General features: G+C 39.0%; 1 protein-coding gene across 1 annotated transcript; it reads left to right on the top strand.

The window, feature by feature from the left end:
- Window positions 1-280: 280 nt before the first annotated feature.
- Window positions 281-14373, top strand: robo3 (roundabout, axon guidance receptor, homolog 3 (Drosophila)). Its single transcript, XM_077740273.1, has 27 exons — window positions 281-898; window positions 3867-4193; window positions 4360-4517; window positions 4686-4806; window positions 5029-5167; window positions 5389-5516; window positions 6118-6242; window positions 6352-6523; window positions 6618-6823; window positions 7473-7554; window positions 7755-7923; window positions 8189-8355; window positions 8447-8568; window positions 8897-9113; window positions 9386-9510; window positions 9719-9902; window positions 10138-10377; window positions 10663-10702; window positions 10985-11124; window positions 11241-11522; window positions 11621-11765; window positions 11912-12115; window positions 12511-12674; window positions 12845-12952; window positions 13222-13386; window positions 13539-13680; window positions 13912-14373. Exons 1-27 carry the CDS (start codon window positions 754-756, stop codon window positions 13943-13945), a joined length of 4251 nt encoding a protein of 1416 aa, XP_077596399.1. The 5' UTR covers window positions 281-753; the 3' UTR covers window positions 13946-14373.
- Window positions 14374-14748: the final 375 nt, after the last annotated feature.

Below are 14748 nucleotides of genomic sequence, written 5' to 3'. Positions count from 1 at the left end.
GTGGCAAACATCCCCGCACAGATTTGACGATTCCCATATTTGCTTGTGTAATGCATAAGGAACACATTTGCATACACATGGAAACAATACATCTGTCTGGTTTACAGTACTGACAGTGACAATAGTTCTATTTCACCTCTTTCCTCCACCTCACATATTCAAAGCCTCCTGGGATGATTATTAATATAATAATTAAACATTCATTGCCCACAGCACCTGCTCTCTTCCTCTCCTGCGGACCCCTGGGATTCCCCCTCACATACATATGGATAGCAAGGAGAGAGGGAGGTGCACAGGAGGAGCCAGATGGAGGCGTTGCATAGCGCAGACCAAAAAAATCCAAAGGGTCATCATTACATTGGTGGATTCTTTTGAGAGTTTGTGTGTGTGTGTATGTATGTGTATGTGTGTGTGTGTGTGAGTGTGTGAATGGAGACAGCATGTGAAGTTATGTGATCGCAGAACAAAAGAAGAGAGGAGGAAGGAACAATCCGATACGGGAACGGACCTAAACTCAGTTGATGCAGTCTTCTATATCTAATCAATCAACTCATATTTTCCTTACTTTTACTTAATGTTAACTTTTTTTCCTAAAAGATCTCATATTTTCACTTTATGTGATGTGAGACAAAAATGTGACTTTTTTTAACCCTAAAAAAAGCAAGAAAGGAGGCACAAGATTTTGGCAGCAGTGATTTTTGAAACATCCAGAGTCATTGAGAGGCTGGAGGGCAGCTGACTCTGCGTGGCAAGATGCTGCGGTATCTGCTCAATACTCTTTTGCAGATGAACTTTTTTACTGAGAACATTCCAACCACCAACAACAGCACAGATGTGTTCGTCAACTCCTCCCTGCCATCCTTGAATGGATCTCTGCTGGAGTGGGGAAACATCACAGGTAAGAAAATCAAATTTCCTTCTTCAACTTTTCCTGTAGCCAAACAATGCTCTTCTCTTTTATGATGGTAATCCAGCTAAAGTGTGGTGTTATGACCAAAGGTGTAATGATAATAAAATCATATTTGGCAGTGGCTTTGACATTAAAAAATGAAATGGCAATCTGAATATAGTGAAACCTGAGTTTGTTTTCATAAAAAGTTCAAATTTGACGTCAGATTATATTTAAAAAAAATGATTATTCTTAACCTTTACATGACATTTAATGCCTTCCTGATGTTTTTTTGGTATTATGCCTGTTATTAAGAGCAAAATTGTTTATTCTTCTGTTATGATTGTGGTTGCTTCCCAGTGGTGACATGTTAAGGGCATGTCCCACTGAGACAAAGTTGCTTGGGAGAAGGACGTCTGGGCTAGATAGAATAGAATTATAGAGATTTTGAGACACTTAAGATTGTATTGAAAAAAGTATTCTAAAGTCTAGTTACCGAGTACTTATTCCTCTACAGCCTTTTATTCAAAGTGAAAGGTGAATAACAAAATTACGGGAAAAAAAATCTTTTTTTGAATGATTTTATACTTAAAGTCTCAAATTGTTTTAAGGGACGATATCAAATACGTCATTCTTGTTTTAAAACATTAATTACTACATTGATATTGGTATCATTAAAAAGAGAAGCAATCCATCATAATACTGTAACTACCTTCAGCAACTGTTTTTCACTATTATTCTGTTCATTATTCCAATCTGCTTCACTTCACTTCCAATTCCCCTTGACTTATTGCTATGGCTACAAGACGTGCAAAATAGAAAGAAAAAAGGCATGTGAGTGAATTTGATTTTCTCTGTATATTCCCGCATTTTATCCTCTCAATCTAGCCAGCTATCCTTCACCTTTTCCCTTTAAACCTGCCCCTCCCATGTTTCTCATTAAAAAAAAGCTTCTCAGCTTTAATACGCGGGCAATTCGGCATCTGGGGGTGCTCAGCAGCTCAACCACAACTCATCTGTCAAGCTAGGCTCCTAATTACCACAAAGGATTTTGATGTATTTTCAACTGCTCTAAGCTTGAGCCTACTCATCACAGTCTCCACTAGGCAAGGACATGCTGTTTCAAAGAATGGCTTATCATTGACCATATCCATTTTAAAACTCAATCTGTTGGGATAATGCCTGTGTGCCAGTTAAAATATCAGTGATTTTAAAATTTAAATTTTTATAGAATGTGCATGTATGTACATGGAGTAATTTGGTAAAATGTCGGCATTTTAAAAGTGTGGGCAAGTGCACCATAATTTAATTTTATCACATTAAAGCATTTTTACGTATACAAATACTGGGCCGCATTTTTAGGGAGAAATAAGATGTACAAGTATCTTTTGTTATTTTAATTGATACATTTTAGAATATAATCATAATAGCCTAAAAATACATTCACTTCAGCATGCCTGTGAGACTTAAAATGTTCAAATGTCGTCCATCAAAATTTGTCAAATTAATTATGCAACCCAATATTTGCTGATTTGAAAACAAAAAAAGGAACTGTCATTGATTTCACCATCCATCAGAGTTTACGGAACAAGTCTTATTGAAAGAAGAGAATAAAGAAAAGCTAGCCATTGTTGTAGGACATGATGAAAAAGTGGGTAAAGGTCCGTGGGGTCAATCAAAAGGTGGGGTTAAGTGTACTGATGACTCTCGGGTCACAGGATAGGTCACAACCCTTAAGTCATCTTCAAATCCCTTCTAACCCTTCCAACATCATTACTTATGTGACCCTCTGCTCCTCACACCTGCCCCTTGCCACTTTACACTAAATCCGGCTGTGAGACTCATGAATCCACTGGTATTTAGGTTTGCTTCTGTTACAAATCGCCGAGAGATGCAATCCCAATGCAGACAATGGAAGACATGAAAGAGTGGCCAATGAGAGTTCTTTATTCTATTCAGTAATCTCTTCAGCCAAAGGGTGAGATGGTGCTGAAGATTTCAGTGGCAGGTTAAGGCTAAGTCACTATGGAAACAATGGGAATAGACAACATCCAATTACAGCTAAAGAAATGTAGTGATCAGTGATAATTGTTTTAAAAAAAAAAAAGCCCATGGTTTATATTAACTCTGTGGGTTGTTCATAACAGAAAATGGTGCCTGGGTTCTTTTAATGTTGAATATGACTCACACGTGGGTGGCAAAGACCCCGGCACCTCACTTTGGCCCTGTATTTGCATCACATTTCACATGCAATTAGTCCCATTACAGTGGCGGAACACATGCGTGATCACAACTCTAATCTGTGTACACCACCTCTTCCACTTGGTGTGGGTGTTCATTTGCACTAATTGGACCTTGCTCCTGGCTCACTGCAGAGGCTACTCACTCATCTTCAAATAGCAGTCTTGGCCAATGAAAGCAGAGGATGCTTCATCATTCATTCTATTTCTGATCCCTATTTGTTTTTGTATTTTTAACTGATATCACATATAGAATCACATTATTGGTCGTTATTTGTAAATTATTCTGACCGACAACTATGTCATCAATATTCACATAAAAAAGAGAATGTTGTGTTGGAAGGCAGTTAGCAGCTGGTCTTCTGAGAATGAGCTCATCATTGAAGTCAGTCCATGTCAGATGTGTGACGTGATATATGTGACGTCACTTCTGACCTTGTAGCGCAGCTGTGCTCACCTGGAAACAAAGGGAGGGCAGCATCTGTGTGAACACTGCTTGAAAAGAACAATGAATCACACGGAAGCTGTTAGTCAATGCAGCGTCATGTCATTTACATTTTGCCAATAACATTTGATTTCCTACTTATCATAGTAAACACAATATATTTACATTCTCAATGGGAAATGGTTTCTGTCAAATCGGACAAAAGGCATCAAACTTAAATCTTCATAGAATAGATCTTTAAAAAAAACAGATCACTAATACTTTTTTCTTCCATGGTGTTTCCTTGTTTCAGCATCTCAACCAAGGTTAGAGGATTCGCTTCCACAGATTATTGAACATCCATCTGATTTGATTGCGTCAAAAGGAGAAGCAGCCACCCTCAACTGTAAAGCTGAGGGCCGTCCAACACCAATGGTGGAATGGTACAAAGATGGCGAGCGAGTTGAAACGGATCGCGAGGACCCTCGCTCTCACAGGATGCTTTTACCCAGTGGCTCCCTCTTCTTCTTACGAATTGTACATGGTCGGCGGAGCAAACCCGATGAAGGGCTCTACGTGTGCGTAGCACGAAACTACCTGGGTGAGGCGGTCAGTCGCAATGCAACGCTGGAAGTGGCAAGTAAGTTTGCTGTTTGACAACTTCATGAAAGGGTGGAATAACAAATGAAAGGGTTAATCGAATTGACCTGGGACCTGGAAGATTCATTTGAAGAAAATGTACCTGCCCTGCAAGTAAATGGAACAACATACGTACCTTTCAATTTCTTGTGTTTCCCCCTCGCTAGTTCTAAGAGACGACTTCCGTCAGACACCCAGTGATGTGGTGGTAGCAGCAGGTGAGCCAGCTGTCATGGAGTGTATCCCCCCCAGAGGACACCCTGAACCAACCATCTCGTGGAAGAGAAATAATGTCCGGGTCAATGACAGAGACGAGAGGATTGCGGTATATTGTTGTTGAATATATAACCTTTATTCTTTCTAACTATGTCTAGTGTTATGTATTATTACGACTTTCTTTATTGAGGGCACACCATGTGGTGGTAGAACATATACATATTATCTAGGGAAACCAGGTCCACCCCTAATATGTAATTTACTTGTGTTTTTTCAGATCCGGGGAGGCAAATTGATGATTTCCAACACACGGAAAAGTGATGCTGGCATGTACGTGTGTGTTGGAACCAATATGGTCGGAGAAAAAGATAGTGATCCCGCTGAACTGGTAGTATTTGGTATGTCACTTTGTGATAGCTGTTCTTAAACTATGTGGATACTGGACTGGGCTTATCTTCATAGACTGGTATAACAGGACTTCAGATATACCAAGTGATGTGAATTTGTCTCTGCTAACTATTGCCATTGTTTTTTTTGTGGCATTAGACCAAAGCAATGTCAAACTGTTCTCAGAAATCAAGAAAATAAGAACTGACTTTCCTCTTTCCTATCTACATCAGAGAGGCCGGTGTTCACTAAACAACCAATAAACCAAGTGGTGTTGGCCGAGGAAACAGTGGACTTCTTTTGTGAAGTGCACGGGGATCCTCCACCAATTATTCGTTGGCGAAGAGAAGAAGGAGAGTTGCCACGGGGCAGGTAACTTGGTTAGAAATGGTGTCGCTGTACTTCTTAATACATTATACTGCACTCACTGCATCTAATAGGAAGCTATTGCTGCACCAACCAATTGTTTGTGTAAATCAAGTGCTACTTGAGTCCACCAATGCATAATGAGCAATGTTTTTGAATGTCGTGCTATGATGGAATACAATTTTGAAGTAATGTTAATGTTTTGCTTCAATTCATTTACTCTGTAGATATGTGATCCGGACTGATAACAGTTTGCACCTGAACCAGGTGCAAGCAGAAGATGAGGGGACATACTCATGTGTATCAGAGAACAGTGTGGGCAAAGCAGAGGCAGCAGCTACCCTGCAGGTACACGGTAAGGCATAGCTGATAGCTTTTTTTTTAAACTTTATTCTCTTAGTCACTTTTATCTTGAAGAAAGTTGGTTTTGAAATTCAGGAATCTGAATGTTGTGTACTTGTAGTTAGACACCATGATTTAATAGGCATCTAATGTCTAATTATTGTGGCATTCAGACCTGTCAGACTGTTTTACCAATTTATTTGTGTTTTAATTAGTATTCTTAATGGGGTTTGGGATTATGTTGAATACTCTATAAGAATGTTGAGAATGTATGCCAGGAGATATTACTAAAAGAGACACTTTGCTTCTGAGTAGTTTAAACAGCCAGTTTTATTCCACTGGGTATAGACAGCGAGCTCTCTGAGACTTTGTAAGAGATAAAGCAAAATGTTTCAGTTTAAATTCCTTTTCAACTTTCAGTTCTACATGTCTATAAAGTGAAAAGCCAGATCAAAAAGAAATGAATTTGCATTTGAATAGAAGCAGTCCTTTGAAAAGCAGACACTTAGCTTCCAAACTGTCATTTGGAAAGATAAAAAGGTATATATTTAGAACTGGGCCATGCTACTGTGTGTTTCTAAATAAATGTATTTTTATGATGCTTATTTCTTCAGTGCCTCCTCAGATTGTTGTGCACCCACGAGACAAAATCACAGTTGCAGGACACACTGTAACTTTCCTCTGCGGCACAAAAGGAAACCCTCCACCGGCTGTCTTTTGGCAAAAAGCAGGAAGCCAGGTAATACATACTAAATGCAAAAATGTCAACTTCCACTCAAATTGAGAATCAATTGTCATTCATTCGTCTTTGACCAAATTTGAAGTTAATTTGTGCATTTTTTTCCCAGATCTTGCTATTTCCAATTCAGGAACAGACACAACAAGGCCGTATTTTTGTGTCTCCTAATGGTGAGCTAACTATAATGGATGTCCATGTCCAGGATTCTGGTTACTACATTTGCCAGGCCATTAGTGTAGCAGGAAGCATACTTACAAAAGCCCAGTTGGAGGTACAAAGCGGTGAGTTGCTACCACACACACGCACACTCTAGTTTACATTTGTTAGTGGGATCTTTTCTGTAAACTTGCTGACTTGCATTTAATTTCCCAACAGAACCCTCAGATCATGTCCCCCCCATCATCAGACAAGGACCAGCAAATGTTACATATTCACCAGGGTCAACTGCACAATTGCACTGCCATATTATAGGAAACCCTATTCCCAGTATCCAATGGCAGAAGGATGGTCAGAGAATTCTATTGGATGATGGTCGAATAAGCCTACTGGAAAATGGCACTTTTCAAATTGCCAATCTTCAGGTATGTCAAATTTGCCTCCAAATGTATCGTTTAGAGTGTGCTAACTTTACACATTCATAGAAGCACTGCGGCAGGGAAGCCAGCAAGCTGTTGGGAGATAATAGGAAAGCAACTTCAGCATGACAATTTAAAAAGAAAAAATATCGGATACAGAAAGTGTATTGTAGTGTGTCTAACTGGTTATTAAAATTCTCTCTCTGACCCTTCCTTTAAATCTCTTGATCTGCCCTCTAGGGTTTTGTGTGAGAGCATATATAATGTAATTTATAGCTACTAACCTTGTTTGAGAAAATGCTGTCACTAAGTGCAATTTTATGAACTCTGTGTAAATTCTTATGATTCTGACACAAATTCAATTGATGGATATATTTTCAAGAATTGTGAACATCTTATTTGTGGTCTCCTTTCAAAATTATTACTTGAAAAATCTGCATCTTTTTTTGTTAAACCTTCATCAATGTGTGCTTTTCAAATCAATGTCACTGACATTGGGACGACTTGTTTGGATATCTTAAAGTTCTGCCAGCTCTCTTTTAGTTCCACCTTTTGAGTATGCCAATTTCTGCTTTCCAGAAATTATTAATGAGTCCATTAGAAATCTTTATTTTCTTTTTTTTTTTAATTATATATATTCTTTCCTGGTTGCCAGGAAACCGACTCTGGGGTGTATACCTGCCTGGCTACAAGCTCCAGCGGTGAGACCAGTTGGAGTGGCGTGCTCACAGTTGAAGGTTGTTTATCTCAGTATATTTTTCAAAACGTATCTAAATGACAGCCCAATGGAGCAGTGGCCCAAATGAAAAATAATAAAATAAGATAAAGGATAAAATAGGAAAATTTTCAGTCCAGATTATTGTATATTACAGATATTATAATGGAAGGGCCAGTGTTTACTTCTCACACTGTTATCTTTTATTTACTTCGCATACAGAGAATGCAGAGCCATCAGTTGGTCAGACCGCTGAGTCTTTTCAGTTGCCAGGTCCACCACACAAACCCATTATCACAGATGTCTCCAAGAACAGTGTCTCTTTAACCTGGCAACCTAATGCCCACGAGGGAGGAGCTGCAGTAACCTCCTATATTGTGGAGGCCTTCAGGTGACTTTAATGAATCATGAATCTCATTATGACGGTCGGTCCTCCTGTAGGGTGTTTGCAAGTTCTCCCTGGGCTTGCGTGGGTTTTCTCTGGGTACTCCATTCGAAATCAGCAGTTGTAGCAGTAGGCTGTAGAGTTACAAAACAATGGATGCCTTTTCGTTAAGCACGAAGCAATGCCTCGGAGCATCTGACTTAGAAAAACACATTCATCCGTGTGTGCTGTTAAATGGAAACATAACTTGTTTTGTCATAATCTATTCCAGTCAGTCGGCCAGCAGCACTTGGCAAACTGTAGCTGACATGGTGACAATGGAAACACACACAGTCACTGGACTTTTTCCCAACTCCATCTACTTGTTTATTGTACGAGCCGTCAATGCTTATGGCTTGAGTGATCCGAGCCCTATCTCAGAGCCTGCCAGAACACAAGGTTTGTCAGCATAGCATCAGATCATGAATTGTCTTCCAAAATTTGAAGTGGAATGTAGTGTAATCTTCATTTTCATGTGCATTTGGCTCAGATGTAAATCCAACAGAGCAGGGAGTGGAACATAAACAGTTGCAGAGTGAACTGAGCGAAGTAGTGGTCCAACTGCAAGAGCCCATCAGACCAAGTACTTCCTCAGTTCGAGTTTCCTGGACTGTAAGTGTCTTTCTTAATTAATTATTAACTTGAATTAATATTTATTACTATTATAAGATTTATTTATTCAATAGTATCATTGTATATTCATTATTATTAATTACTCCATTATATATTAATTACTATGAATTATTAACTAGCAAAAATAAATACTCATTCATTTCCCCTACCCCTTATCCTCACAAGGTGTGCAGGGGGTGCTGGATCCAATCCCAGCCAACTATGGGTACAGCCAAGGAGACGAACAAACATTCACGCTCAGAATCTCACTGACACTGTGAGGCCGACGCTTTAACTTCTCCTTCATCTATTTTATTTTCTCATCTAGGTTGATCGTCAATCTCAGTATGTGCAAGGCTATCGTCTCTTTTACCGCCCCAGTGCAGGAACATGGCTCATTCAAGACATCAAATCTCCCTCAGAGCGTAGTACTTTACTTACTGGCATGCTCAAAGGAACTCAGTATGAAATTAAGATACGGCCTTATTTTGATGAAATCCAGGGGAAAGACAGTCGCACAGTATTGCTTCAAATTCCAGAAGAAGGTAATGGTTTTAAATCAAAGTTGTTTTCCTCCTTACACTCTTCAGGCACTATAAAGTCATTAGCTATCAGCTAACTCATTTTCCAAACAATTCACTGCAGGCTTTATCGCGATTGATCCAGACCTCTAATTCAGAATAATAGACGGCTGGCTTCCGTTCAGCATTTTGTATCGACCTGCTGAAATAACTATTCCTTGACTATATTTTGTCACATATGTTGATGTACTCCTTGTTATAGTTTCACAATTTTGGTGCTGTCATTTACTTTTTAGTGCCTATTGCCCCACCAAGAGCTGTTACAGTGGCAACGGTAAGGCAAAGCAACATCTCTAGCATAATTGTAACCTGGGAACCCCCACCTACTGATATGCAGAATGGCATCATCCTGGAGTACATGGTAAATACCTTCCTGATGTTGTGGTATCTGGCAGAAAATATTGTTCAATTACTGCATATATAAAAATTGTTTGTCACTGGAATAATGTTTTCGCATTTAATGTCAAAAATGAATAGCAATGCAAATGTATGCTGCAGCCCTTGCCATGAAACATTATCAAAGTAAGTAGATGCATTGTAAATGTACTTGTTTATGTTTATCAAAACAGGTTTGGTGTATGAATAGTGGCAGAAAGAACCAGACACACAACTACATCAACAAAACAGTCGGAGGGAACACTTTGTCCACGACGTTGAAAGGGCTAATGCCCGGTGTCGATTACCAAGTTGTGGTTGCAGCAGTTACTGCCGCTGGTGTTGGCACAAAGAGTCAACCTTTGCCCATTTTTATCAGTGAGTTAAAAAATGTAGATAAGTCCCTTTCTCTGTGGAGGTGATTTCTTGTTTACCTCGTAGTCTTCTATTTTTATATTTATAAAAAGCATCAATGCAAAATGTATTCAGTTACGATACCACCATCAGTTTATTCAACAGAATTCCAAAAGCAAAAAACAACACGGGCCAAGTTGCCCTGAAATTTTCAATGTTCTTTATTGATGTCTTTTTGTGATGTGTTTGCATCTCAAAGGTTTGGGTGCTGAACAGCCCTATTTGCCAGGCGTTGCTGATGCTGGCAACAACAACGACGAGAGCAACGTGAGTCTGGCCGAGCAGATCACTGACGTGGTTAAGCAGCCGGCTTTCATTACCGGCATCGGTGGAGCCTGCTGGGTCATCCTCATGGGCTTTAGTGTCTGGATCTATTGTCGACGCAAAACCAGAAAGGAGTTGAGCAACTACACTACTTCTTTCGCTTACACCGCTGCAGGTTAGAGCACTTGCATAACACGATTAAATATATATTCAGTACAATGTTTAGGTCAGGGGTCGGGAACCTTTTTGACTGAGAGAGCCATAAACATTTCATATTTTTAAATGTAATTCTTTTAAAGTGCAAAAAGTGTCTGGAAATAAAAGTATAACATTGTTTTAAAAAAAACTGTGCTTAAATCGAGATAGTTGAACCATGAATTTGTGCAATGTATTATTGAATTCTTTTTTTTTAAAAGTAAATCTCACATGTAATATTAGTCTATCTTTCTTTTTCCTGCAGTTGGATTTCCTCCTGCTGAGGGATCTGGGCATAGTGGAAGGTATAAGCTAATATATATAATTTTTATGATTACTGTGTTTTTACCACTGTTTAGTATATTTTCAGTACACATTGTACATGAAGAAAATAATGTATTCTTTTCATATTCATCTTATCATATCAAGAGCCACAGTTATACTGGAGTTTCATAGCTGGGTTAGGCTTCAGCACACCGCACGCCCCTTTGAGGATAAGCGGTTTCAAAAAATGAATATACTATACTTTTTTTTTTTTTTTATCTAGGAACAAAAAGCTGCTCATGTAAATTGTGATGTTTCTGCAGGCCAGTTGTCCTAGGAAGCAGCAAGGGCAACTCTCCGTGGTTAGCAGACTCTTGGCCCACCACCAACCTGGTTCAAAGTAGTAAAGAGGCTGTCATCTACTGCGCCAACAGTAATGACACAGCTGAGCAATACTACAATGGTATAAAGCTTCTTGAATGCAAAAACTATTTAAACGGATTACATTCTGATATGTATCAAGATATATGTTTACAGACAAACAGTAAGCTTCCACTTTTTGTCACAATGTATATCTAGAAGCTGGCATCTCCAACTACCTGAATCAGACAGAGAAATACAGCATTGGTGGATCCAGTGAGGGGGCCATTTACAGCACTATTGATACCGCCAGCGAAGACCCTTACAACTCCACCTACACCCAACACACCTCAACCACTCCCTATGTTTCCAACTCTATTCTACCATTCTCAAACCAAATGCAGAGCCCACTCCATAGTAGTGAGCTTCAGGTTGATGGGCACTGGACCAGCAAACCAGAAAACTCTGGAGCTCAGTATGCTCGACCAGAACACTGCAATGGTGAGAGGAAAAAGACTGGTTTTTGATACATGATTTGACATGATTTTTTTTTTTTGTGACACACATTTTGACAAGTGCAGTCACTTCCTCTTGTCTAGGTAAACCAAAGCAAAAGATGGGTAAGGCTGTGAAGACACCATCTATAACCTGGATGGAGACATTACCCCCACCACCCCAGGATGAAGTGTTGGAACAGTGTATACAAAATGATGACCTCTCAGAGAATGAGGATATGGATATAGGGTAAGTCAGACAAAAAAAATAAATAAAAAATAATTTTAACAGCTAGAAGTGGCACAGAAGTATAGTGTGCTAAATATATATTCCATTATATTTATTTTAGTAGCTTTTGGGGTTTAAAAAAATGTTTTTTTTTATTCTGCCTCTAGCTTAGATGAAGAATGGTGTCCTCCCCTGCCAGAGAGAACATACCTGATGGAGGGCTGTGAAGATAGCCCTTCCTCCAGCAACCATGACTCATCCCCTGTCACATCCTCTAGTCATCAGTCCACCGCCACTCTTACCCCATCACCCAATGATGAAACACTCGATAATCTACATCGCCAACAAGAGGAGGGCAATCAGATTTCAGAGTACGTGAGTGATAAATGTATTTGGTAACCATACTACTTTTGTGTTGGGGTATCCTGATCATTTTAGTTCTACCCTTTGACCCGATCAGAAATTTCTCTGATGCCCAAATTGTCCTTGCAATGACTGTTTAGGAAGGGTAGTGTCATTAATACTTGACAACATCTGTCCAAAAAAGGGAGGCCAGCCAGTTTATAATTATAGCTTTGTAGGCAAGTGACCTTTCATAGCTGACGTAGTTGTCAGTGTGTTAGTGGATAAAAGTAGGAGCCAGGTGTCATTTTATTTACAAAAAAATAGAAGTTAACTCTCACTGGCATGGATAAATGCAATCGCCAATTATTTTTTTGTATTTCTGAATGGTAATTTGTTCAGTTTTGTCACGTTTCTTTTGCAGCAGGATACCAGTATCAGTTCCCGAGGCAACAAGTACACCACACACCAAGTGCAGCCCCTCTTGTCAACAGCATCTTGGCTCATTGGAGTTTGATCACCCTCAATGTCAGCGCTCTGTCCATAACCAGGGGCAAAATGAGGGAATCATCAGTATAACTACATTAGGTAATGTCAAATGTACACCTCCAGCAATAAAGTCATAGGACAAACAGATTAAAATTGACCATCCCCCTACTACTCCAACAACAACAAATATTTCTTCAGGTCTTTAGGGTTGAAGGTTAAAATACATTTTTCTAATGACTTGCTTTTTCTTGGCTTTTTTCCTCATTCAGTGCACAGCAGACCATCTGCTGCAGATACATGTTTGCCAAAAAAACAAAAACTTCATGTAAAAAAGAAGCCTTCTCAGAGTGTACTTTACAGAAGAGAAATACAAGGAGGTAGGATTTTTATGACATCAAACAGTTGGCCCCATGACGTTTGGTAAAAGTTCTAATTTGGATATTGTACTAGAATCCGTTCCAGTTTCCTGAATGACACACAAATGACAACAATTAATGAAGTTGTCCTTGTTTTCTTTCTATGTAATGACTCAAAAGATTTAGGGCAGAAAAATCAACAGCCAATATTGCAAGAGATAACAGATACTAGGCACACACATTAATATTATGTATATTTTTTGTTCTGTACTACCTCATTCTTCTTTTAGACCTGCCTCCACCTCCAGAACCACCGCCAGAGGAGGACAATTTGCAGCGATCCCAGAGATGCATGGAAGCCAGTAAAGTGGCTAACGGCTCTTTATCCTCCCTGGAGAAGAATGAATACATCACTGGAAACCACCAACACAAAGGCTTAAGGCAACATGCTAAAAGTAATTATGTCTCAATGTTGCTGGTTTTGTTTTTCTTCATCTCAGTGCTTAGTGTCTTTTAATCAACATATTATTGTGTAAAAGTCACATTACAGGGTGGAAAAAGAATGTGGACATTGTATTTATAGTACAATTTATTTTCTGTTATTTAGCTACACAGGGTGGGGAAGTGATGCTGTATGGTGGTAAACCCAGCTGTGCTTCCAGAAACAAAATGTCAAGTGACTACTCTACCACGGGAAGTTCGTCATCCCGGGGTTCCACAGGCTCCCGGGGGAACAGTGTGACCAAGAGGTGGGATCTTGTTGGACACAAACAAATTTATTCAATAACTATAAAAATAGGACATCGTAGCAGATGGTTTTGTGATATAAAATGGCCCATACTGTTAAATATTTTCACATGAGTTTCTGTGGTCTTTTATTTGACTGAGTACATAAAGTGTAACTAGAAGGTTACATACATACACACTCAAAATTCTTGTGATGTAGCAGTAATGCATTAGTTTTGTTTTATTTGTTTCAGGAAACTAGCTAAGGGCACCTGTGAAGAGAAATAACTCCTGATGCCTCCATCGTCCATTATTCAACTTCACCTGTCAGTGACAGTAAATCCTTGGGACGCACATCATCAATGTGAAAAAACAAATTATGGGTTTTTGGATTAGGTAAAGGAAGGGTAAGTTAGTTAGTTATTAATACAGAACAAAACATTGCAACATTACCACTTTAAGTTATGCACTTACTACATTGCAGCATCTCTCATACTGTTTCTTTGCAAACCAAAGTTTTTATGTATTTATTCATTATTTTAATATTGTAGATGCTGAGCATCTAAGTAAGGCAACTTTATGCAGAGGTTAGAATAGAGTGCCTCAACGTGATGTTCCTTAGACTGAATTTGTTTTTACATTTTTACAACTTAATTAGCTGCACTGAAGGAGAAATGGTTTTGAATGTTAAAAAAAGGTTCAAAATGATGGTGTGTGTGGGGGGGGCGTGTCTGTTTCATTGTGCACGTGTTGTGTGTGTTCTGTCTATCTGTAATGAACAACAATGTTTGTTGACTGACTTTTTGTACTCTTTGTATGTGGACATGCGTACAATAAAATGCATTTGCTGATGTGTAGGAAAGATGGATTTGTTTTCGAGTGGAGGTTGCTGGCATATCCTTGCAGTCCATACAGTGAGAAATTACAGGCCAGGGATCATTTAATCATCTGCTCTGTAATGTGATGTCTTTCCTCTATTCATCAAAATGATATAAAATAAATAATAATAAACTAGGAACAAGAAAAGAGAGGATGACAGGTACAGTAACTATAACAGGTCCAATGTACCCCAAATTGTGCTTCTTTTTGCC

The sequence above is a fragment of the Stigmatopora nigra genome, chromosome 19, assembly GCF_051989575.1.
Source record: "Stigmatopora nigra isolate UIUO_SnigA chromosome 19, RoL_Snig_1.1, whole genome shotgun sequence".
Lineage (NCBI taxonomy): Eukaryota > Metazoa > Chordata > Actinopteri > Syngnathiformes > Syngnathidae > Stigmatopora > Stigmatopora nigra.
The sequence above is the reverse complement of the archived record's forward strand: the minus strand, read 5'-3'. Positions and strand labels throughout refer to the sequence as shown.